General features: G+C 39.5%; 1 protein-coding gene across 1 annotated transcript in view; it reads right to left on the minus strand.

The window, feature by feature from the left end:
- nr3c2 (nuclear receptor subfamily 3, group C, member 2) overlaps positions 1–27,828 on the minus strand; it is a 407,529-nt gene that overhangs the window by 5,185 nt on the left and 374,516 nt on the right. The window contains exon 8 of the mRNA XM_055158161.1: positions 20,167–20,324. Coding sequence (XP_055014136.1) covers positions 20,167–20,324 — 158 coding nt within the window. The remainder of the gene's footprint in view (positions 1–20,166; positions 20,325–27,828) is intronic.

Genomic DNA, 27,828 nt, shown 5'->3' on the forward strand with positions numbered 1-27,828 from the left:
TGCACTGACATCTCCATGGAAACAAGCAGGTGGCATGCCCCCATCAGAAACAATAAAGTTATATCGCCATTCTTCTCATATTACCACAACACATCACATATTCAGTAACACTTCCAAGATAGCACAGAGTACGAAGAATTAGTATTCGTTGTTTTATGTTGCACCACGTTGCCAAAGCAAATTCTTACTTTGTAAATTTCGTTCACTTAAAGCGCCCAGATTACACTGTTTTCTGATCTACGTTAAAATGCTGTTTCCTTAATCAATAACAGACCTGGAGTTGTGTTTTGTCATTTAATTATCATTATCATTTAATTCTTCTCTTTAGAGTTTTCTCTTAAACTGAAAAAAACATTCATATGTCATGTGGTAATAAAGAAGACCACACACCTTCACTAAAATCATTTGGATAATTTTAGCACTGGAATTGCAAATCTCTACTGAACAAAAGGCAAAAAGTCCCCGTTAAGTCAAAAACTACCACTACATGACATCACAAGGTGGTACAGAGCTTTGTTGACGTAGACAGTAGGAGTGTAACGGTACATGTTTTTTTGCTGAACTGTTTCGATACATCCACCGGGAGGAGGCCCCGGGGAAGACCTAGGACACGCTGGAGGGACTATGTCTCTCAGCTGGTCTGGGAACACCTTGGGGTCCCCTCAGAGGAGCTGGAGGAAGTGTCTGGGGTGAAGGAAGTCTGGGAGTCCCTGCTTAGACTGCTGCCCCCACGACCCGACCCCGGATAAGCGGAAGAAATTGGATGGATGGATGTTTCGACACATGACGTTCGGTTCGGTTTGGGCTGTGCACGAGTGAGTTTGCACAATTTGTGTGTTTACGTTCTGTCCACTACATGTGCAGCTACACGGAGGCTCGGCTCTTTAATACTCATGAGGGAATGCATCCGTGACTGGGGTGGCAGTGTTTCCCGCAGCGCTTTATAGTTAGGGCGGCCACCTTGACAACAACTGCCCCCCCCGCCTTGACTATGTCCCTTCGAACCACATGAATCCTCACAAAACTACTGTCACTGCGCCCGGTCCTCACTTTCGCCTTTTGCCAGCACCGGAATCTATGAATATGAAGATTGAGTAAAACTTCATGCTGGAACTGTTAGTGCTGCGCTTTACGTTTTGAAAAGTTTTGTTTACTGTTTACAAGGAATTAATTTTTTATAATACTTCATAAATTTGTTGCTTATTTGAGAATATTTTATTTAACTTATTAGTATTACCAAGCAGCACTTTGCATTTATTTTATTTTCTCATTTGTATAATGTTAAAACAAATTGTTAGTTTAATAAATACACAAATAAAAGCAAGTGGTTTTGCATTTTGTTCCCAATCTATGCCGAAAATGAATCATACAGTGACCTCAAAACCGAGGTACGTCCCAAACTGTGATTTTTGTACCATTACACTCCTAGTAAATACAGTAATAAAAAGTTACTCAAACACAAATCCAGGTCTGTTTTTGATTCTAAAACATGGGTTAAAGGTCACAAGAATCAATTTTGCATAATAGGACCTTTAAACTATTGAGGAGACAGTTCTGAGTGCGTTAACTCTTCTCCTTGTGACCACAGGGGGGCAGCACTGATCTCTGTCCTTGTTCGCTCCGGGGGTCATGCGTTAGCGCTCACCCCGTTCACTGAGCCAGAGGGGTCAGTGAACCTCGTCCAATCCGCCATGAATCTGTATGACCCTGCAATGACACTACATCGAGTTAACAGGTTCGATAAACTTTAATCTGGCCCCCGTCCCGCCCACGACGAGGGGTGAGCGGCTCTGTAGTGACCTTTCCCTCGGGGACATTTCGGGTCTGATGTAATCCCCATTTCCAACCGCAGCAGATTCAAGGCTAAATGCATTTTTGTGAGATTAAAATGTTTGGATTTTGAAGTGGGGGTTGTGTAAGGAGACATGCAAATACAGTCGGTGTGTGCAGAGCCGAGCAGGTGTGGGGCCCAGCTCGTAGGCAAACTAATTTTTTATTTATTGTTATTGTGGGCTAGAGTCCTCTCCTAGGAACACAACAAGGCCATGACCACGACTAAACCATGTCCCCAGATCAAATATTGCTTTAATGATAACACTTGTAATGCCTATTTATTCTTGGTTATCAAAACACTGGGCATGATCGAGTTTGTGTGATCTCTCAGAAGTCCAAGTAGGTTCTAAAGCAAAACAGACATTTGATTCTGACAACTGGACAAAAGTACAACCAAGCAACTTCTTGAGTTCTGGTCAGACGCTGGTGGAAGGAAAGATTTACACAAAGAGAGAAATTACCAAGAGACTAACAAGACATGTTTAAAAAGCGACGACTGACAGCTGACTGACAGACACAACAATCCAACACAGCCTGGACTAACCAGGCTGGCGCCACCTAGTGCCTCCATTCAATTTCATTTCTCTCCAGCAACTAGGTCAGGAATCAAAATACACTAGATGGTTCGCAGAAACCCTGGAAGTTGTAGACTGCGCACTGGCCAATCAACGAAGAGCTGTGAAGTCATGACGTCAAACTTGTCGCATCTGTCTGGGTCCCTTTTGTGGAACAGCACAAGTAAGTAAGTAAGTCTTTATTTATATAGCGCTTTTCACAGACATTTTTGTCACAAAGACGCTTTACAGAGCATTATTCAGCATTATTCATTCACTCTATACCTGGTGATGGTAAGATACTGTTGTTGCCACAGCTGCCCTGGGGCAGACTGACAGAAGTGCGGCTGCCATGCCAATCGGTGCCAATGGTCCCTCCGACCACCACCAACACTAACGCACACACCACTTTCATACTAGGCAATGTGGGTGAAGTGTCTAGCCACTAACACCAGTGTTAATTTCCACCTTGTTGATTGATTGTATTTAACTGACCTGGACTATCAACTGGTCTTGGAGACCTGTAGCATGTTTTGGGTTGGGTTACAACAGTAAACAAAGCGTCAAGATGTAGATGAAGCCAGACATTCTGTGTTGCAACGATTCCCGAGATCAAGGATTTAAGGCCGAAACAAAGAGAATGTTTGGGGAATTTTATCAAGGGGAAAAGCGTCATTGCCCTTCTTCCTACGAGATTTGGCGCATTACATACGTCACAACCAAATAGCAGCGATTGGTTAAATAAAAAATGTACCCGCCTACCGTCGAGTGAACAAATCCTAATGCTGCGAGGTCAGACGGTTTCTACGAAGTGAAACCAGCTGACGAATCAGGTTAGGCATGGACCGTGTGCTCCAGAATTTGAAACAGAGCAGGCATTGCGGTCGGATCATGCTGTTTCCCTTTTGTCCAGACACAGCAGGACGTCGCGATGCCAGGTCAGGGCGGGGCTGAGAGGGGCTCCTCACGTCCCGCCCGGAGACACAAGTAGCTGCACTCATCACGTAATAACCTGCGTCTGACTCATTGGCGGCTGTTAGTCCAACCTGGGAATTCAAACATAGTGGCCGTAGTTGATCCTGGTACAGACATGGCTTTGACCCAAAAGTCAGTATTTTAACAAATACGCACTAAAATGCCAAAATAAGACCAGGGATAAGTATACGTATCTATTTTAGACCCATTTACACAGAGAATCAGTAGAAAAAAAGTGATTTTGGTGTTTAGTGGCCCTTTAAAATTGCTCAAACAGAGAGTGGGAGTGCGTTTTTACAAGCGGTGGAAGAAGTACTCAATTTTGTGACTTAAGTAAAAGCACAGATACCAGGGATGGGACAAGATCTTGTGCCACAAAATATCGTGAGACAAAATTGCCACAAGATAGTATACAGAAGAGAAAAATTATCTTGAAAATTATCTCCAAGTGTTTACATTTTGATTGGACAAAGAAAGGTTCACGTGTTTGTGAGTTACATCTCTTACAGTACCAAAAAAGCAGAACTAGAATGGAAACAAAAATATGAAATCAAATAAATAAAATATGTGAGGCCAAAATTGGAAACTGAATTATTCATGATTTAGAAATTTATGTTAAAATCTCGTCTTGTCTCGTTCTCGTGGACCCAATCTCATATCTTGTCTCATTCTTGTCGAAATTGCGTTTTGTTCCATCCCAAAGAGACACTGGAGCAAAAAAAAAAAACTCAAGAAAAAGTAAAAGTACCACATGAAAAAAACTACTTAGTTAAAAAATATGAAAGTACATGTTTAAAAAATGTACTTAAAGAGTAAAAAATAAACATATTTCATGCATGTTTTAAGGTCTTATAATGTAGTGGTTTTGATAAAGATTCAGAATTTTGTGCAATGGAAACACCTGAATTTTCTACCTGTTTTTATTTGGATAATTTTGTTTGCCCTCAGCCTTTTCAGCAGGTCTAAAACAATTATAAAAAAATAGTTTTACTTTTCAGTCCTGTTTCAAAATGTAGTGCAGTAAAACGTACAGATACCTGCTCCCAAATGCAGTAAAGTAAAAGTAAAAAGTACAGTGAAGTGCAGATACCTAAAATGTTTACTTAAGTGCAATATTTTACTACTTTTACTTTGTTTTGTTACTTTTTCTGGTTTTCACCCTTTGAAATTATGCTCAAACTAGATACAAAGTTGCACTACAATAACAATAATTAAAAAACAAACTGGTATAACTATGCTGATTATTATTTTTTCGTGCACAAAGCTCTTCTGCTTCTGTGCTGATTCTTGTGTTGGTTCAGCATTAATCAGTGCAAAACTCGTAAAAATGAGAAGTTCTTTTAAAAATATTACTGTGAACTGTGCCTGAGTCATATTTTTAACTCCGTCCTCAGCTCTAAATCAAAAGAAGGAAAACAAAAGCGAGGCTCGTATGGTAATAAGAATGAGATCATCCATTTGGGGCCTGAACGATTATGCCAATATGACTCAGGGACAGATCACACTTACTGTACTTCAGCAGACCGAGCTACAAACACAAACTGTAAACAAATCGGTGTGTTAGTTTCAGAGTAGTTTCAGTGTAGTTAGCTCCTCCATTCAGGCAGAGTCCACCAGCGTCTGACCTGAACTGAAGAAGACGCTTGGATGAGCCGCGAAACGTCTTCAGTCAATCGTTTTATTTACATTTTCAAGAAACGCACATTGGACTCTCTCGAACATAAGCAGATTTTTTTTCAAACGCATAAAGAAAAAACAAAAACATACTCAGGAACACAGAAGATGGCATGGGGGGATGGTGTATGGAGGATAAGGGTGTGCAAAAATATCGAAATATCAATATATCGTATCGTTTAATGCAGGGGTGTCCAAACATTTTTCATCAAGGGCCACATATCTAAACACAGACGATGCAGAGGGCCGATCGAGGGCCGTAGACTGATGCTCAGTACAGGGAAATTGAAATATTTGCATGTTTAACACGTTAGAATGAGCCATCAGTCTTTATTCACGCTAAGATCCTTAAAACCACACACTAAATAATAAATATTAGCTTTATCAAGGCAGATTTTCAAAAAAACTTGCAGTAAAAAAATATTTTTTTAATTGGTGCAAGGTATTTTGGGTCAATTCACCTGGACGTCTAACGGCCAAGAAAAATTCATCTGACGGCCGCATTTGGCCCCCGCACCATAGTTTGGACATGCCTGGTTTAACGTGATGATACAGTATCGATACGGTGGGTTGCTGTATCGATATATCGCTAAGAGTTTTTTTTGTTTGTTTGTTTTACTAAATTACACTGCCCGACCAAAAAAAAAGTCAGCAGCTAAATAAAGGTCACACACACTAATATTTTGCTGGACCGTAGGTTTAGCTTTGATTACGGCACGCATTCGCTGTGGCACTGTTTCGATAAGGTTCTGCAATGTCACAAGATTTATTTCCATCCAGTGTTGCATTCATTTTTACCAAGATCTTGCACTGATGATGGTCGAGTCTGAGCGCTGCACAAAGCCTCCAGCACATCCTGAAGATTCTCAGTGGGGTTAAGGTCTGGACTCTGTAGTGGCCAATCCATGAGTGAAAATGACGTCTCACGCTCCCCGAATCGCTCTTTCACAATTTGAGCCCGATGAATCCTGGCATTGTCATCACGGAAGAAAAAATCCATTGATGGAATAATCTGGGCATTCAGTATAGGCGAGTTTCATTGTTGACAAAAGCGCGCGTTGCATGCTGGGAATTATTTTGGTCGGCGGCAAGAAACACTAATTCAACATGACGGACGGAGCGAGAAAGCACGTAAAGGGTATTGATCCCGGTTATTTATCCACTCTAACAGGCAGAGGACCCAAGACCATTTGACCAGAAATTGGTCATAAGCATCGATGGAGCCAAATCACCCTTTTCAACCCCGACAAAGCCTGGACCATCCAAATTTCTGGTCAGAATCGCCAACTACCTGGACAAATATTCACTTCGGCGATATCCACAATGACTTGGTGGAAACTCCTGGGCCATTCACAGCAGAAAAGATGAAAACCTCCAAGAGTCTCGATGCGTTGTTGAACCACGGTTTGTTAGGATCTTCTACATTTGCTCTGCGAATGTTTGAAAGACGTTTAATTCACCGTTAGTGGTTCTTTTCACTCAGAATACGAAAAAGAAATTTTCTTTCTTCCGTGCTTCTATTTGTGCATCCGATAATGCAGCAGGAACTTACCATTATCGGGGATAAATACACAAGGTTACGCACTGTGTTTGACCGCTACCTCCGACCAAAATATTTCCCAGCATGCAACACGGGCTTTTAATAACAATAACGTCAGCTGAAACTCGCCTATATTCAAGTAGTTAGCTGACCTCATTCTTTGCGCACAAACTGTTGCTGATCCTACACCCCAGATCATAGCACTGCCCCCACAGGCTGGAACAGGAGGCACTAGGCATGATGGGTGCAGATGGGTCTGGCCACATTTCTTCCTCAAAGACAATGGGTCCAATTTTTAATAATATGTTGGACAGTTCCTTAATGCAATTTTAGTAGTTTCTACAATCTCCTTAGATGTTTTTTTGCTTGATGAACGCCCATGAGTTGACCCTTCTCAAACAGACTAACATCAGGATGTATCTTTCGACGTGGTTGTTTAAGAAATGAGAAGCAACTCATTGCACCAGTTGGGGTTAAATCAGTTGTTGCCAGCTGAAAGATAATCGTCCATGCAGTAATTATCTAATAGGAGGCTCTTACCTCTTTGCTTAGTTAAATCCAGGTGGTGAATTTTCTTTTTTTGGTGGGGCAGTGTATTTTATTACAGGGCTACAGTTTTGTTGTTTGTGTAGATCAGTGTTTCCCAAAGACTGTGTCGCGACCCTCAGGTGGGTCGCAAGAGATTTTTTTGGGTCGCCTTGTCACGATCTGCATGTAGATCTGTGATATACATTTCTGACACAGAAGAGAAAGCGAGTGAGTCAGCGAAACCTACCTGCCCTGAACGAGTAATCTGCAGCTAGCTAAAGTTGAGAAATGCTGCTTGGTTGTCCAGAAAGAAGGGTGATAAATCAGCAAAGGTCAGTGCACTTCAGGATACTTATAAAACCTTTTATTGCTGCTTCAATGTTTTTCATTGTTTAAAACTTGAGTAATACTAACTGTTCAGAGACACGATCGCTCAGTCAACAATAAAATATCCCCATTACTGTTCATTAACGGTCAAATCCACCTTTATTTTGTGATTTATGAATAATGTTTATTGACTTCGGTCGCAAAGGTTTGTGACTTTCAAAATATGGGTCCCCAGAAAAAAGTTTGGGAAACACTGGTGTAGAGGAAGGAAACTCGTTTATGAAACACATTTGACATTTTCACTGTTTTGATGATTAAAATGTTTGTGTTTCATATGAACTTTGCACAAGAAGTGGTTTAACAAAGACTTTTAGTATCACAGCTATGATTAAGCCTTTACTTTTTAATGAACCGTATCGAATCGATTTGAAATACGTCGTAACTAGTCGAAACAGCACTGTATCGTTGCCTACATTTTGAGGTATGTATCGTATCGACAGTTCTTAACGTTACCCAGCCCTAATGGGGAGGGTGTGTGAGGAGGGGCTCCTGGGGCCAGACTAGGACACAGTTATTTATTTATTTATTAACTTCATTAGTTTATAAATTCTTTTGTTGGTGTGTTATTCCAGAACAGGTGCTGAGACAATAATTCACTTATATTTTCTTTTAAGTAGAAACATATGTCTTTCCAGTGGGAATAGATGTGAGTCAAGTTTGGTTTTATTTCATTTAAGTATTGTTGGAGAATTATTACGTGCACCAGCTAGTGCCCCCGCTCAGTTTCATTTCTCTCTAGTGACTAGGTCAGGAATCAGAATACACTAGACAGGACCCCAAAGTACGCCCCGGCCAATGTCAGTGAAATTGAACTGGCCTCAAAGCTTCTGGTCCTTTTGTGGAACAGCACAAAGTAAACAAAGCGTCGAGATGGACGTAACAAGAAGACATTCTGTTATAAACAGGTGACAGGTTAGATCTGTGACGACAAACCTGCTCAGTCAGAATGTCTGCTTTGAGCATAGAACCATCTGTAATGACTAGGGATGTAACAATAACCGAAATACCATGATATCGTTTCGTCAAATTCTCCAATAATATCCGGGACCATCACAATATATCAAATTACGAGTCCCTTTGCTGAAATTAGAAGTTATGGTGCAGCAATAGACAAAAAGGACAGAGGGTACTACGTAGACCATGATCCTTTGCTCCATTTCAGCGTAGACTACAAGAAGAAATAACAGTTCTAATTACTTTTAAGTCTTAGTTCTTTTGATTAAGTCTTGTCAAGGCATTTTAAGAGGAAAAAGTATCATATTAACAGTTTTTAGCCTCCACATAAATACTGTACCGTGAGATGTATATCTTGAAAATATCGTACTGAGAGATTTGGATATCGTTACATCTCTAATCATAAGCCTTCACACCATATCGTGAGCTTCCCCGTGATATTGCAATAAAAATCCTACCGTGAGGTTCATACCTTGGCCATATTGTATCGTGAGACTTGGATATCGTTACACCCCTAGTAATGACATAAATGTAAGTTAGAGCGGTTGAATGACATATTGTGGAACAGCAGAGCAATGGCATATCCATAGAAAGAAAAAGCTGACAGACCCCCAAAAGAAGACTTACATAGTGCACCTTCAAGTCATGTTAGAATGTTGTTACCTCATCAAAAACATACCTGGAGTTGTGTTTTGTTTCATTCACGAGTAATGCTTCATACTTGAGTAATCCTTTATTATAAGTCTCCAAAGCTCAAAATGCTCTGCTCAACCTTGTGATTTCATGAAGTTACCATACTCTTCCTCAAACGTTAATTAGAGCAAGTAAGGTGTAATGATTTGTTGTTGAATTTACACATCAGTGGTACAAAGTTGAATCTGATTCTGTCTGGACGGGAAAAATACAAGCATTTGGCTAGTTGGTGATGCCATGGGAAAACAACGCTACTACTAAACTATAAAATTCGAAAGACTTATTAGCTTGAATTTGAATCAGATATCCAACTTTAATTCAAAAGTTCACTCCATTCGTAAAAGTGGAGATCTTTTTCATGAGTGACCATAATTAACTGTGCACTCTGAGTTTCATATTTTAATCTAGTTTAAAGGTAAAAGCTGCTAATCAGTGAAATGTGCCAGCCAGGTCACACACTGTGCTGGAAAGGTTAAATTATTAACTTCATATGCTTGAAACCAATTATATTACATCAGGAGTTTAGCAATGTGTTATGGAAAACTTGTAGAGATAGGCGGTACATAGTGGGCAAAATTAAGATAATATTGAAACTGGCAAATGAAATAATAAGCAAGTTAAAGTCCCCATATTACTCTCTTTTCCTATCTATGGTACGGTACAATGTTGTTTCCTCATCAAAAACATACCCTGAGTTGTGTTTTTTGTTTCCTTCACACATGCTTAACTACATGAATTATTATGATTTAGGCTGTGTTCATTTCTCAAACTGAAAACACTGTTCCACCTTGTCATGTCATACAGGAAGTGCTCCACTGGGGATTGTAAACGTACACCATCACTAGAATTATTTGGATAAATTTCAGCCCTGGAATTGACCATCTTTACTAATAGAAAAGTAAAATGTAGCTGTTAACTTGAAAACGACTGCTTCATGACATCACAATGTGGAACGGAGCATTTTGAGACTAATAATAAAGAATTACCCAAATGTGTGAATGAAACAAAATTCCCGGTATGTTTTGAGGAGGTAAACACATTCTAAAATGGCTTAAAACTCACAACGGTCAACTATGTGTGATACAGGACCTTTCAGAATATTGTCAAAAGTGAGAAAACTTTATATTTATATTTATTTTTCTTTTTGTGTTTAAAGTTTACATCCAGTGACTTTTTGTGCCGCTCAACAAAGATTTTCCAGGCACAGTTGTGCAGATTCCTGATGGATTGAATTGAATTATCTGTAGAGTAGAAAAGAAGATAGTGACACATTCATGATGGCTGGCAGTTCAATTCAGACTCCCTTCGCTGCAAACTTTAAGCGTTTTATTCTTGGACAAAATGGAAAGTCTGAAAAGGTTACATTTGCAAAGTTTAACTGTCATATAGCCATCATTCTGTTCCGATAAAGCTTTGACTTAAAGGTCCTATATTATGCAAAGTTGATCAAAAGCAACAGTTGTGTTTTGTTTCATTCGCACTTGTTTGAGTTCCAATGCTCNTTTTGTGGAACAGCACAAGTAAGTAAGTAAGTCTTTATTTATATAGCGCTTTTCACAGACATTTTTGTCACAAAGACGCTTTACAGAGCATTATTCAGCATTATTCATTCACTCTATACCTGGTGATGGTAAGATACTGTTGTTGCCACAGCTGCCCTGGGGCAGACTGACAGAAGTGTGGCTGCCATGCCAATCGGTGCCAATGGTTCCTCCGACCACCACCATCACTAACGCACACACCACTTTCATACTAGGCAATGTGGGTGAAGTGTCTAGCCACTAACACCAGTGCTAATTTCCACCTTGTTGATTGATTGTATTTAACTGACCTGGACGATCAACTGGTCTTGGAGACCTGTAGCATGTTTTGGGTTGGTTACAACAGTAAACAAAGCGTCAAGATGTAGATGAAGCCAGACATTCTGTGTTGCAACGATTCCCGAGATCAAGGATTTAAGGCCGAAACAAAGAGAATGTTTGGGGAATTTTATCAAGGGGAAAAGTATCATTGCCCTTCTTCCTACGAGATTTGACGCATTACATACGTCACAACCGAATAGCAGCGATTGGTTAAATAAAAAATGTACCCGCCTACCGTCGAGTGAACAAATCCTAATGCTGCGAGGTCAGACGGTTTCTACGAAGTGAAACCAGCTGACGAATCAGGTTAGGCTTGGACCGTGTGCTCCAGAATTTGAAACAGAGCAGGCATTGCGGTCGGATCATGCTGTTTCCCTTTTGTCCAGACACAGCAGGACGTCGCGATGCCAGGTCAGGGCGGGGCTGAGAGGGGCTCCTCACGTCCCGCCCGGAGACACAAGTAGCTGCACTCATCACGTAATAACCTGCGTCTGACTCATTGGCGGCTGTTAGTCCAACCTGGGAATTCAAACATAGTGGCCGTAGTTGATCCTGGTACAGACATGGCTTTGACCCAAAAGTCAGTATTTTTAACAAATACGCACTAAAATGCCAAAATAAGACCAGGGATAAGTATACGTATCTATTTTAGACCCATTTACACAGAGAATCAGTAGAAAAAAAGTGATTTTGTGTGTTTAGTGGCCCTTTAAAATTGCTCAAACAGAGAGTGTGAGTGCGTTTTTACAAGCGGTGGAAGAAGTACTCAATTTTGTGACTTAAGTAAAAGCACAGATACCAGGGATGGGACAAGATCTTGTGCCACAAAATATCGTGAGACAAAATTGCCACAAGATAGTATACAGAAGAGAAAAATTATCTTGAAAATTATCTCCAAGTGTTTACATTTTGATTGGACAAAGAAAGGGTCACGTGTTTGTGAGTTACATCTCTTACAGTACCAAAAAGCAGAACTAGAATGGAAACAAAAATATGAAATCAAATAAATAAAATATGTGAGGCCAAAATTGGAAACTGAATTATTCATGATTTAGAAATTTATGTTAAAATCTCGTCTTGTCTCGTTCTCGTGGACCCAATCTCATATCTTGTCTCATTCTTGTCGAAATTGCGTTTTGTTCCATCCCAAAGAGACACTGGAGCAAAAAAAAAAAACTCAAGAAAAAGTAAAAGTACCACATGAAAAAAACTACTTAGTTAAAAATATGAAAGTACATGTTTAAAAATGTACTTAAAGAGTAAAAAATAAACATATTTCATGCATGTTTTAAGGTCTTATAATGTAGTGGTTTTGATAAAGATTCAGAATTTTGTGCAATGGAAACACCTGAATTTTCTACCTGTTTTTATTTGGATAATTTTGTTTGCCCTCAGCCTTTTCAGCAGGTCTAAAACAATTATAAAAAAAAAATAGTTTTACTTTTCAGTCCTGTTTCAAAATGTAGTGCAGTAAAACGTACAGATACCTGCTCCCAAATGCAGTAAAGTAAAAGTAAAAAGTACAGTGAAGTGCAATAAAAATGTTTACTTAAGTGCAATATTTTACTACTTTTACTTTGTTTTGTTACTTTTTCTGGTTTTCACCCTTTGAAATTATGCTCAAACTAGATACAAAGTTGCACTACAATAACAATAACAATAATTAAAAAACAAACTGGTATAACTATGCTGATTATTATTTTTTTCGTGCACAAAGCTCTTCTGCTTCTGTGCTGATTCTTGTGTTGGTTCAGCATTAATCAGTGCAAAACTCGTAAAAATGAGAAGTTCTTTTAAAAATATTACTGTGAACTGTGCCTGAGTCATATTTTTTAACTCCGTCCTCAGCTCTAAATCAAAAGAAGGAAAACAAAAGCGAGGCTCGTATGGTAATAAGAATGAGATCATCCATTTGGGGCCTGAACGATTATGCCAATATGACTCAGGGACAGATCACACTTACTGTACTTCAGCAGACCGAGCTACAAACACAAACTGTAAACAAATCGGTGTGTTAGTTAGTTTCAGAGTAGTTTCAGTGTAGTTAGCTCCTCCATTCAGGCAGAGTCCACCAGCGTCTGACCTGAACTGAAGAAGACGCTTGGATGAGCCGCGAAACGTCTTCAGTCAATCGTTTTATTTACATTTTCAAGAAACGCACATTGGACTCTCTCGAACATAAGCAGATTTTTTTTCAAACGCATAAAGAAAAAACAAAAACATACTCAGGAACACAGAAGATGGCATGGGGGGATGGTGTATGGAGGATAAGGGTGTGCAAAAATATCGAAATATCAATATATCGTATCGTTTAATGCAGGGGTGTCCAAACATTTTTCATCAAGGGCCACATATCTAAACACAGACGAAGCAGAGGGCCGATCGAGGGCCGTAGACTGATGCTCAGTACAGGGAAATTGAAATATTTGCATGTTTAACACGTTAGAATGAACCATCAGTCTTTATTCATGCTAAGATCCTTAAAACCACACACTAAATAATAAATATTAGCTTTATCAAGGCAGATTTTCAAAAAACTTGCAGTAAAAAAATATTTTTTTAATTGGTACAAGGTATTTTGGGTCAATTCACCTGGACGTCTAACGGCCAAGAAAAATTCATCTGACGGCCGCATTTGGCCCCTGCACCATAGTTTGGACATGCCTGGTTTAACGTGATGATACAGTATCGATATCGTGGGTTGCTGTATCGATATATCGCTAAGAGTTTTTTTTGTTTGTTTGTTTATTTTACTAAATTACACTGCCCGACCAAAAAAAAAAGTCAGCAGCTAAATAAAGGTCACACACTCTAATATTTTGCTGGACCGTAGGTTTAGCTTTGATTACGGCACGCAATTCGCTGTGGCACTGTTTCGATAAGGTTCTGCAATGTCACAAGATTTATTTCCATCCAGTGTTGCATTCATTTTTACCAAGATCTTGCACTGATGATGGTCGAGTCTGAGCGCTGCACAAAGCCTCCAGCACATCCTGAAGATTCTCAGTGGGGTTAAGGTCTGGACTCTGTAGTGGCCAATCCATGAGTGAAAATGACGTCTCACGCTCCCCGAATCGCTCTTTCACAATTTGAGCCCGATGAATCCTGGCATTGTCATCACGGAAGAAAAAATCCATTGATGGAATAATCTGGGCATTCAGTATAGGCGAGTTTCATTGTTGACAAAAGCGCGCGTTGCATGCTGGGAATTATTTTGGTCGGCGGCAAGAAACACTAATTCAACATGACGGACGGAGCGAGAAAACACGTAAAGGGGATTGATCCCGGTTATTTATCCACTCTAACGGCAGAGGACCCAAGACCATTTGACCAGAAATTGGTCATAAGCATCGATGGAGCCAAATCACCCTTTTCAACCCCGACAAAGCCTGGACCATCCAAATTTCTGGTCAGAATCGCCAAACTATTCACTTCGACGATATCCACAATGACTTGGTGGAAACTCCTGAGGCCATTCACAGCAGAAAAGATGAAAACCTCCAAGAGTCTCGATGCGATTGTTGAACCACGGTTTGTTAGGATCTTCTACATTTGCTCTGCGAATGTTTGAAAGACGTTTAATTCACCGTTAGTGGTTCTTTTCACTCAGAATACGAAAAAGAAATTTTCCTTTCTTCCGTGCTTCTATTTGTGCATCCGATAATGCAGCAGGAACGTTACCATTATCGGGGATAAATACACAAGGTTACGCACTGTGTTTGACGCTATCCTGTTTCTTGCCTCCGACCAAAATATTTCCCAGCATGCAACACGGGCTTTTAATAACAATAACGTCAGCTGAAACTCGCCTATATTCAAGTAGTTAGCTGACCTCATTCTTTGCGCACAAACTGTTGCTGATCCTAACCCCAGATCATAGCACTGCCCCCACAGGCTGGAACAGGAGGCACTAGGCATGATGGGTGCAGATGGGTCTGGCCACATTTCTTCCTCAAAGACAATGGGTCCAATTTTTAATAATATGTTGGACAGTTCTTAATGCAATTTTAGTAGTTTCTACAATCTCCTTAGATGTTTTTTTGCTTGATGAACGCCCATGAGTTGACCCTTCTCAAACAGACTAACATCAGGATGTATCTTTCGACGTGGTTGTTTAAGAAATGAGAAGCAACTCATTGCACCAGTTGGGGTTAAATCAGTTGTTGCCAGCTGAAAGATAATCGTCCATGCAGTAATTATCTAATAGGAGGCTCTTACCTCTTTGCTTAGTTAAATCCAGTTGGTGAATTTTCTTTTTTTGGTGGGGCAGTGTATTTTATTACAGGGCTACAGTTTTGTTGTTTGTGTAGATCAGTGTTTCCCAAAGACTGTGTCGCGACCCTCAGGTGGGTCGCAAGAGATTTTTTTGAGTCGCCTTGTCACGATCTGCATGTAGATCTGTGATATACATTTCTGACACAGAAGAGAAAGCGAGTGAGTCAGCGAAACCTACCTGCCCTGAACGAGTAATCTGCAGCTAGCTAAAGTTGAGAAATGCTGCTTGGTTGTCCAGAAAGAAGGGTGATAAATCAGCAAAGGTCAGTGCACTTCAGGATACTTATAAAACCTTTTATTGCTGCTTCAATGACTGTTTTTCATTGTTTAAAACTTGAGTAATACTAACTGTTCAGAGACACGATCGCTCAGTCAACAATAAAATATCCCCATTACTGTTCATTAACGGTCAAATCCACCTTTATTTTGTGATTTATGAATAATGTTTATTGACTTCGGTCGCAAAGGTTTGTGACTTTCAAAATATGGGTCCCCAGAAAAAAGTTTGGGAAACACTGGTGTAGAGGAAGGAAACTCGTTTATGAAACACATTTGACATTTTCACTGTTTTGATGATTAAAATGTTTGTGTTTCATATGAACTTTGCACAAGAAGTGGTTTAACAAAGACTTTTAGTATCACAGCTATGATTAAGCCTTTACTTTTAATGAACCGTATCGAATCGATTTGAAATACGTCGTAACTAGTCGAAACAGCACTGTATCGTTGCCTACATTTTGAGGTATGTATCGTATCGACAGTTCTTAACGTTACCCAGCCCTAATGGGGAGGGGCTCCTGGGGCCAGACTAGGACACAGTTATTTATTTATTTATTAACTTCATTAGTTTATAAATTCTTTTGTTGGTGTGTTATTCCAGAACAGGTGCTGAGACAATAATTCACTTATATCTTCTTTTAAGTAGAAACATGTGTCTTTCCAGTGGGAATAGATGTGAGTCAAGTTTGGTTTTATTTCATTTAAGTATTGTTGGAGAATTATTACGTGCACCAGCTAGTGCCCCCGCTCAGTTTCATTTCTCTCTAGTGACTAGGTCAGGAATCCGAATACACTAGACCAGGCATGTCCAAACTACGGCCCGGGGGCCAAATGCGGTCCTCAGACAAATTTTTCTTGGCCCTCAAGCTTCCAGGTGAATTGGCCCAAATTACCTTGCATCATTTAAATAATAATTTTTTACTGCAAGTTTTTGGAAATTCTAAGTTGATAAAGCTCATATTTAATATTTATTTTGTGGTTTTAAGGATCTTAGCATGAATAAAGACTGACGGCTCATTCAAACGTGTTAAACATGCACATATTTCAGTTATTTCCCTGTACTGAGCCCCAGTCTACGGCCCTCAATTGACCCTCTGCTTCATCTGTGTTTAGATTCGTGGCCCTTGATGAATAAAGTTTGGACACCCCTGCACTAGACGATTTGCAAGAACCCCGGAAGTTGTAGACGGCGCACCGGCCAATAGTCAGTGAAGAGCTGTGAAGCCACGATGTCAAACTCAAAGCGTCTGGGTCCCTTTTGTAGAACAGCACAACAGTAAACAAAGCGTCGAGATGGACGTAGACGAAGACAGACATTCTGTTTTGGCAACGATTCCCGGGATCGAGAAGAGAAGAAAATGTTTGGTGAATTTTATCAAGGGGAAAGACGTTACTGCCCTTCTTCCGACGAGATTTGGAGCGTTATATACATCACGACCAAACAGCAGCGATTGGTTAAGTAAAAAAAAGTACCCGCCTACTGTCGAGCGAACGAATCCTAATGCTGCGAGGTCAGACAGTTTCCACGAGGTGAAACCGGCTGATGAATCAGGCTCCAATACTGTAACATACTTAAAGAGTTTCTTGTAGTTTTTAAAATTCGATGGTGAAAAGTCTTCACTCTAAAACTTTTGTCTAGTCAAAAGAATAACATTTTTCTTTTGCTTTTAGACATGAAGGCCGAGTTGTTGATGTTGTGATTTGGTGTTTTAGTTCTTAAGACAATTCTCTGAGCCTTCACATGACTCCAGTAGGAAAAAAAAAACATGTATGTGTCCTATCTGCAGGTTCAAAGAGTGTTTTGATGATTCTATAATTTTGACTTAATTTGATGGAATAAGACATGTTGTAGTGTTTCACCAATCAAGAAGTTGTGAAGAAAAGTTGAAAATATGTTCAGAATTACAGGACGTAGAGAGTTCCACATTGATTTCTGTCCCATGGTTCAACACAATTCACACAAAATACACATATTTTTCTTATATTTTAAACATAATTTGTGCAAAACAAATATGTTTTCTTAAAATTATATCTGTCCAATCATAATTTCAGTGTACATTAGAGGAGTTTTGGCCCAGTGTACTACTACTACTACTACTACAGTTGCTAGATGACAAACATTGGAATTCCTTAGCGTGATGCCATGATTTCCAACCAAGTACAATATGCAATTTGAAACCTTTTTTTTCTTTTTTCTTTTTTTTTAAATCAGAGGTCATTAAGTATTCACAGGTTTTCAAAAGTTTCCATAAGAGATGCGTGCAAGAGGTAGCCAGGCTGGTGCCGCCTAGTGCCTCTGCTCAATTTCATTTCTCTCCAGTGACTAGATCAGGAATCAAAATACTGTATTTTCTGGGCGCTCTTAAGCTGCTCCAACCCCATCAAAAAAAACGACACAATCCAGAGCACGAATCCACTCGGGTGTCCCAGCACGACTTCAGTAAACTACAAAGCCGCACCACCCGCAGAACACGCAAACACACACGGAGCAGACAGCGACCGCGCCGGCGAAAACACACCCACAGACACTCATCACTCCACGCCGACGAGGAACGGAACGGAGGAACGAACCGAAAAAAAGCGAGCGCAAAGTGCCGCTTCTAGACACGACTGAACAACTGAGTCACTGCGAACACGCCGACAATCCGTTGGTCCCAGACAGCACCTCCCTACACGCCACAACTGAACAAAGCCCAGAGTCACCGTGAACGAACAAACAAACAAAACCACTGACCCATCACACTGTTGTGTTTCCTTTAAAGTCCGGTGCGGGTTATTTGTAAAAAAAAGTTCGAAGATAGACCATTTAATGACAGTGCGTCTTATAATCCAGAGCGACTAATAGTGCGGAAAATACGGTATACTAGACGGTTCCCAAAAACCCCTGGAAGTTGTAGACCACATTCTGACCAATCAGAGAAGAGCTGTGAAGCCATGATGTCAAACTCAAGCATCTGTCTGGGTCCATTTTGTAGAACAGCACAACAGTAAACAAAGCGTCGAGATGGATGTAGACGAAGACAGACATTCTGTGTTGGCGACGATTCCCGAGATAGAAGATTTAAAGCCAGAACTAAAAGAATGTTTGGTGGATTTTATAAAGAGGAGAGACGTTATTGCCCTTCTTCCTACGGGATTTGGTGACTTACATACGTCATGCCCAAATAGCAGCGATTGGTTAAAGAAAAAAAAGTACCCACCAACTGTTGAGTGAACAAATCCTAATGCTGCGAGGTCCGACGGTTTCCATGAATTGAAACCGTCTGACGAATCAGGCTATGCAAGAGGTGCGCTTTCTTTTAATTTTTATACATTATAACAATTTCAGAGAATTTTCTTCAAGTTCTCTTTTGGAAAACAGTAAAAACAGGCATTTGTGACAATTAATAAAATACTTTAATAACAATAAAATATTATAACACGTTGTTTTGTTTGCAAGTCCTTCAGGCTTGATGTCAAAACTAATATTGTCCCATGTTAACCTGGTGCTCCCAGAATGTCTCTGTACACACTAAAAAATGACTAAAGTGGGAATTTGTTTTTAATATTTTTTAGTAAAATTTTAAATATAATTGTCTTGCTTGTTTGTGCTTTAGTAAATGAGTAATCCAAACCGTCATTGGAGCCTGGTCAAGCAGAAGTAAACACAAGGCCAAAAATTCAAGTTAATGCATCTGATATAAAAATGTATTGAACAGATACATATGTACTCTAGTTTATGAAACTGTTGACCTTTTTTCTGTACCATTTTTGGTTCTAAAGTTCCATATGTTTTAAACAGACCATGTATGAAACATGGAACAAAAATTATTTCTCAAATTTCAAAGACCTGCAAAATCATGTAAATAAATGGATGTATTTCATCATATCTTGTGTTATTCCATCTTTGAACTGTTGATGAAGGTTCATGATTTAAAAAAAAAAAAAGTATTTAAAATGATAAAAATTTGCTTGGAAGGACTGACATATTTTATAGAAATAGTTTCCTTTCATTTTTAAGTAATATTAAAGTATTCGGAAGAAAAAGAACTGACAAATTATGTAAAATCCTGCACCTTCTACTTGTTTGTAACAATTTTCCCTCCGTTACCATGACCTTTCTTTTCTTAATAAAAATCTCATGAGTCAAAAAGTAAGAGGTTTTTCAACCTAATCTTGTACCATATGGTAGAAAACTATATGAAGCAAATATTCAAACCAGTTTGTTAAGGATATGTAAGTGAGAACCAAGAGTTATCACTGTTTGGATTTATTGCCCAAAAAGTGCTGCATATTTCATTCCCTCCGTTACCGACATGAGTTTTTAAATTTTTTGTCAACAACTTGAAAGAATATCACAGGTTTAACTTGACCCTGTTGGAGTGTAACTCTTTCCTACATTCTGATACTTTACTTATTTCAATAGTTCCTCTAGTTTCTGAATAAGAGACATTTGAATGTCAAAAATCTGCCCCTGTTTCCCTCCGTTACCACTTGACTGGACCCACAGACACTGAAAGTATTGGCGATATTGTTATTGTAGTACCTTTTAAACCACTAAGAAAGACTAATATACTTTCTGTTTAACAGGTAAAATGAAAGATCAGGTGAGTAAACAGACTTGAGGACTCACATCGTGCATAGCGTCCAGGAGCTTGGTGAGCTGGAAGAAGCGTTGCCAGGTCTGACCCGAGTTGTTGGTTGCTTTTCCCACGGACCTCCGCAGCTCTTTGATGTAGTTCACCCTCATCTCCTCAAACGCCGCCTGGTTCTTCAGACCCTCTTTGGGAACTGCGCACACACACACACAAAAAAAACACAAACAGAACTGTCACAAGACCTCGATCATGTCAGAAAAAAGAAGTTTTGTATCATTTTTGAAGAGTTTCAGCTTCCTGTTATACTAAACGTTTCGAGGAGTCTTCACCATAGACATAATTATAAGATGTGGCGTTCGATGTCATTTAGAAACTCGGTTAGTCCAGGAATATTTTGGAACTTCTTATTTCCTATAGCCCACAAAAACAAAAAAATAAAACTAACAAAAATGCAAATTATGAGTAATCTGAAGACTGTCTGCTGGTACCAACATTTAGGTGAGACAAAAAGTCATTGCTGAGTTTGGAAATGATTCTAGTGAAGATATATGCAGTGTTGGGGAGTAACAGATTACATGTACCGGAGTTACAGTTACTTTGTTGAAATAACTGGTTTACACGGCAGTAATTTCCTGTTTTCACATTTTGGGTGATATATCCCCTTTTTTTTTTTTTTTTTCTCAGTAATTCCACTCATTCCTGGAAACTAAGGATTAAACCAGGATTAAAACAGGTCTAAAACCAGGACTAAAACAGGACTAAACAGATTTAACAGGACTAAAACAGGACTAAAACAGGACTAAAACCGGATTTAACAGGACTAAACCAGGACTAAACTAGATCTAAACCAGGTCTAAAACGGTCTAAAACCAGGACTAAAACAGGACTAAACCAGGACTAAAACAGGACTAAACCAGGACTAAAACCAGGAGGACTCTAAAACTAAGGTCTAAACCAGGTCTAAACCAGGACTAAACCAGGTCTAAAACTAGGACTAAAACAGGATTTAACAGGACTAAATATGCTGCGTGGACGTGTCTCCTCCTTCTTCTATCAATAATATTTTTAATTTGGTTCAGTAAAGTCTGGACTTTTATTTTATTTTAACAGAAAAACATCTTATGTGAAGATTTCCTCGTCTTTGCTTCTCTACAGCAAATAAGTAATCCAAAGTAATCAGATTACATTACTCACTTTAAAGTAATTTAATGGATTCAAACTACATTCTGGCGTGTGTAATCTGTAATCTGTAGGGGAAAACATTTTAAAAGTCACCTTCCCAACACTGTGTGCATGGAGTTTAAATACACAGTGGAGCACTTCCTGTATTACCACATGATGACATCACAAGGTGGACCAGTGTGTTTGCAGGGCTTGTGGGTTAAACATGAAACAAAACACAGCTCCAGGTCTGTTTGTGATGAGGAAACACTACGACTCAAGCAGGATCAGACTCCGGGGCTTAAGGCTCATGAACAGTTTATTTGTTTTAAGGAGCACTGTTGGGTAAGTGACTTTAAAACTGTAATGTGTTATTTATTTATGGCTTGTTTCTGTCATTTCAAAGTGATTCGTTACATTACAATATTACTGTGTTTAAAATGTAAAATATGACACGACTATTGCAGAACTTTTAAGAGACTCTCACCAAAATAACGGCGAAGATGCTGAACTTTTGCGCCGTATATGGACTGAACCAGGACTAAAACAGGATTAAACTAGGTCTAAACCAGGTCTAAACCAGGACTAAACCAGGACTAAACTAGGTCTAAACCAGGACTAAACCAGGACTAAACCAGGACTAAACCAGGACTGAACCAGGACTGAACCAGGACTAAACCAGGACTAACCAGGACTAACCAGGACTAAACCAGGACTGAACCAGGACTGAACCAGGACTAAACCAGGACTAAACTTGGTCTAAACCAGGATTAAACTAGGACTAAACCAGGACTAAACCAGGTCTAAACCAGGACTAAACCAGAGCTGAACCCGGACTGAACCAGGACTGAACCAGGACTAAACTAGGTCTAAACCAGGGCTGAACCGTGGACTAAACCAGGACTAAACCAGGACGGAACCAGGACTAAACCAGGACTAAACCAGGACTAAACCAGGACTAAACTAGGTCTAAACCAGGACTGAACCAGGAATAAAATAGATCTAAAACAGAAATAAACCAGGACTAAACTAGGACTAAACCAGTGACCCGGTCTAAAGGACTAAACTAAAAAACCAGGACTAACCAGTAAACTAGGACTAAACCAGGTCTAAACAACACGATACCTAACAGTAGGTTGACATAATTTAAGGTGATCTCATATAAAAAATTATTTCTCTATCAATAATATTTTTTAATATGGTGAAGGAAAAGCTGATCTTGTTTCTGTCTTTTAACAGACAAAACCTCTTATATTAAGATCTCGTGGTCTTTGTTTCTCTACAGTAAACAGTTGTTTATTCATGGAGACTTGGGCTCAGACAATTTGAAGACAACAAACAAGAATTTTCAGGATGTGTTCGCTACATTCATGTCGTTTAAAACACATGACAATATCAAGTAATCCAAAGTAATCAGATTACATTACTCACTTTAAATTTAATGGATTATGTTACAAACTACATTTTGGCGTGTGTAATCTGTAATCTGTAGGGGATTACATTTTAAAAGTCACCTTCCCAACACTGAATACAGGTCACATAGGGGTCAAAAAATCAGATTTGGGTCACTTCAGGCTGCAGTCTGAACGTCGTCTTAGATCAGAAAACAGAGTAATAAACCTTTTAAGCCCTTTAAGTTCGAGGTGACGATGACCAGTTCAAACTCGCCCCAGCGCAGTCGCCTCCTCACACAGACTAACACAGTATTCTTGTAAACATTCACACTTGTACGACGTGTTGGGTTTAAGCTGAATTTAGAGCTTCAGGCGGAGCCCCTCACAATTACCCCTCACTGAATCACATTTATGTTGACGCTTTGAGGAAGACGCCCATTCACAGCAATTGCACAGTTCCTAGAAAGAGAAAGAGACAAGAGAAACCCAATTGGACCAGTAATGTTACACACACACGTCATGTCGTTATCTGCAGGGCTCCAGCTTTTTCTGTTACGATACTTTGATACTTTGATTTTAAGTATCTGCAGATCCCCGATATCAACCGATTCTAATTTAAGAGGTGAAAATGGCACTTATTTCCTTAAATCACAGTTAACTTATTACACAAGAGATCCATGTGAACCCGTGTATCGTTTGTTCATTTGTTTTTCAAAATAAAACCAAAAATAAGAAAATGAAAAAACAGTTTTCTTCATTATTTGTCTCCAAAACCAAAATGAAAAAACAGATAATGTTTTGTTTTTTCAGCTTTTGATTTTGTGTTTAAATGAAGAATGGAAAAAAACGGATAACGGCCGTTTCCCGTTCCGTGACTTCCGTGACTGCAATGCTGGACTTTTGCCCCACATACGGACTGAACCAGGACTGATCCAGGTCCGGGACCAGACGTGAACCACACCGGGACCAGACCAGGACCAGGCCGGGACCAGAGAGGGACTGACACAGAGACCAGACCGGGACTGAGAGCAGAACTGAGACTGAGACCAAACCGAGACTGAGACCAGACCGGGACCAGACGGGACCAGACCGGGACCAGACCGGGACCAGACTGGGACCAGACCGACCGACCAGACCGGACCAGACCGGGACCAGACCGGGACCAGGGACCAGACCGGGACCAGACCGAGACCAGACTGGGACAGACCGGGACCAGACCAGACCAGACCAGACAGAGGCCAGACTGGGACCAGACCAGGACCAGACAGGAGGCTCAGAGCCCACGGCAGGGCCAGAGCTCGAAGCTGAGGCTTGGACCCCACGGAGGCTCAGAGTCAAAGCTCAGAGTCCGCTCTGGTCTCAGTCTCAGACCCGGTCTGGTCCCGGACCTGGATCAGTCCTGGTTCAGTCCGTATGCAGTGCAAAAGTCCGGCATCGCAGTCACAGAAGTCACGTAAACGGTCATTATCCATTTTTTTCCCTTCTTCATTTAAACACAAAATCGAAAACTGAAAAAAACGAATCATTATCTATGAAAAAATTTTGGTTTTGGAGACAAATAATGAAGAAAACTGCTGTTTTTTCATTTTCTTATTTTTGGGTTTACATTGAAAAACGAATGAACGAATGATACACAGATCCATTTGTGGTGTATAATTGTTATTCGTCATTTAAATCACTACTGAAGCTTTGTATGAATAAAAGTTCAAACATTATGAGACGTTATATGTCAGAATCAGCCTGCAAATAGTCTTTTAATATGTAAGAATTAATGCTGTGTCTTCTTTCTAATTTATGTAATTAATGTCTCTCTCTCTCTTTTTTAACTTTAATCTTTAATTTTATGATGATTATTTATGTTTTGATTTGTTTTGATGGTGATTTTAATGTTTTTCTTAATCTGTAAAGCACTTTGAATTACTCTGTGTACGAATTGTGCTGTAACAAATAAACTTGCCTCGTCTTGATTAAATTGTCATTTGATTAAAATATTTAATCGTGATAAATCTCATGAGTGTCATATTGAACTCGTGATTAATCGGAATTTAATCACACATTTTTGTCCCTTGAATAATCAATCGTCTCTTCGCTGATTGACTGATGCCCGAACTTGCACTTCCGGGGTTTTTGCGAACGGTTTAGTGCAGGAGTGTCAAACTCATTTTGGTCCGGGGGTCGAATCCAACCGACTTTGATCCCAAAGGGGCCGGATCAGAAAACTCATGTCATATAAACCCCAAAAATAACAATAAGTTCAAATATTTGTGCAGAGAAACACAAATCTATTACTGAAATCTTTTTTAATTGATGAACTCTTTCTTTTACAAAATATTATAATATTATGAACAACCTGAAATTTTAAGAAAAATGCAATTTCAACACAATGTTTTAACATTAACTTGTATGTAAATAGGAATATGTACATTTTTTTTTTTAAAATCCTGCACTCGGCTCCACTTTTCTCATTTTTGACATTTTTTGATGAGGGTGTCACGGTCAACAGTCAAAACGATCGTCCTTTAAGAGCGTTTGGAAAGAGACAAGTCTTCATTTGTGCTGCTCTGGTGGGAGGGGCCACGTACAGAGACGCTGGAGACGCTGCTGTGATAAACACCACAGAAAATTAACAATATTTTAATAGAAAATATAATTAAAACATTTTAGTAGAAAATCAGCCGAGGGCCAGATTAAAGGTCTTGGAGGGCCGGATCTGGCCCCTGGGCCGCATGTTTGACACCCCTGGTCTAGTGTATTTTGATTCCTGATTTAGTCGCTGGAGAGAAATTAAATTGAGCAGAAGCACTAGGTGGCGCCAGACTGGCAAATCCGAAACTCTGCTCATAGTAAAAATGAATATGCACAAAGCTCTGAAGGGGGAGTGACTTAACATAGGGAGCAAAGTTAGGAAACTGAGAGCATCAAAAGTGAAAGCAAAACTTATAAAACATGCTGATACTTTGCTTTTGGTGAATACAACATTTTTTGCTTCTGTGGAAAAAATCCTTTGCAAAGCGTTTACATCTCCACGCACGAAAGAAAGTAGCGCGACTCCTGCCAGAAAAGTGACGTAATGCAGCTTTAAAATAACAGGGTGTCAGACTAAACATTTAAAAACCTGCGAGAAAAAAAAAAACACCCTTCGAATGCGACGCCGAGCTCCCGGTTTGTTTACCACGCCACGAGAAATGAGTTGGAATAAAACATCCACCTGAGAGGTAAACATACACTTTTATGCCAATCCAAGTAAACAGGATTTGCAGTTAATTATCTAAAACACGGATATGTTTTTCCAGTGTTCAAATGTGGAACTGTGTAAAGGCTAATTAAAGGTGCTCTGTCAATACTGTCCCCGCTCCCACACACAAGCCATTTTGGGACATTCGCGGTGTTAAAGCCTATTTAGCCGCTCATTACAGGCACTTTACCATCCTGAGAGGCAATTACTTTTTAGTGTGCAACCTCCAGTTCATCAGACACAAACGTCAGACAAACAGGGGCAGATTAAGAGGAGGTATTTTACTTCTGCGGGGTATTAACGTCACGTGTTTAGATCGCCGTGTTTGTTTTTATTGTTTTGGAAATGCTGTATTTGCCGAAAACAGCGCGTTAACATGGTTTATACGTTTAGTTTTTGGTGTTTTTTTTTAGTTTCTCCTCGCTGCGCTAAGTCACTCCCCCTTCAGAGCGCTGCAACAAAACAATCGGAGTGCGTCGCGTCAGGTTTGTGAAGTCGTAGTGCAAAGTTTCGGATCGTGTCTTGTAGATTTATAGCTAATCATAAGGAGGATTTGAATAGAGCCCGGGAGAGATCGCTAAATTACTCAAACATGCATGGATGACCTGGCATGTTTTTGAAGAGGAACCAATGTCATACCAGGGGACCGGTCAAGCAGAAGTAAACATCAAGGCCAAAAATTCAAGTTAATGCATCTGATATAAAAATGTATTGAACAGATACATATGTACTCTAGTTTATGAAACTGTTGACCTTTTTTCTGTACCATTTTTGGTTCTAAAGTTCCATACGTTTTAAACAGACCATGTATGAAACATGGAACAAAAATTATTTCCCAAATTTCAAAGACCTGCAAATCATGTAAATAAATGGATGTATTTCATCATATCTTGTGTTATTCCATCTTTGAAAAAGTATTTCAAATGATAAAAATTTGCTTGGAAGGACTGACATTTTATAGAAATAGTTTCCTTTCATTTTGAAGTAATATTAAAGTATTCGGAAGAAAAAAGCGACAAATTATGTAAAATCCTGCACCTTCTACTTGCTTGAACAATTTTCCCTCTGTTACTTTTCCCTCCGTTACCATGACCTTTCTTAATAAAAAAATCTCATGACTCAAAAAGTAAGAGGTTTTTCAACCTAATCTTGTACCATATGGTAGAAAACTATATGAAGCAAATATTCAAACCAGTTTGTTAAGGATATGTAAGTGAGAACCAAGAGTTATCACTGTTTGGATTTATTGCCCAAAAAGTGCTGCATATTTCATTCCCTCCGTTACCAACATGAGTTTTTAAATTTTTTGTCAACAACTTGAAAGAATCTCACAGGTTTAACTTGACCCTGTTGGAGTGTAACTCTTTCCTACATTCTGATACTTTACTTATTTCAATAGTTCCTCTAGTTTCTGAATAAGAGACATTTGAATGTCAAAAATCTGCCCGTTTCCCTCCGTTACCACTTGACCGGACCCCATGGTAGAAAGCAAAATATATATATATCTATACATTTTGCATAATGTCGGCTTTTTTAAATATAACATCATCAAAACAAGAGAAAGAACTGACAAAAACTCAGTGTACGCAAAGATTTAAGACATTTTACGTGAACTACTGAAGTTAGTGTTATAGTCATGAGTGCACTAATCGAGACCGAGACCAGTCCGAGACCACAGGGTCCAGAGACCGAGACAAGACCAAGACCTCTGAGAATCAAGACCACAGCCCATCAAGACCAACTCAAGACCATCTTTGTCATTTCCTACATTTATTTGTATTTTACAGCTATTTTGGCTCATTTATATCAGTATTTTTCTAAATCAGTCTCCATTTGACCTGATTAATGTTCATTTAAGCTTAAAACAGGCCAAGCAAACTGTGCTGCACTTAAACTTAAACTCTGTG

This window comes from Boleophthalmus pectinirostris, unplaced genomic scaffold (assembly GCF_026225935.1).
Source record: "Boleophthalmus pectinirostris isolate CB_2022bp ecotype Guang Dong unplaced genomic scaffold, ASM2622593v1 HiC_scaffold_22, whole genome shotgun sequence".
NCBI classification, from domain to species: Eukaryota; Metazoa; Chordata; class Actinopteri; order Gobiiformes; family Gobiidae; genus Boleophthalmus; species Boleophthalmus pectinirostris.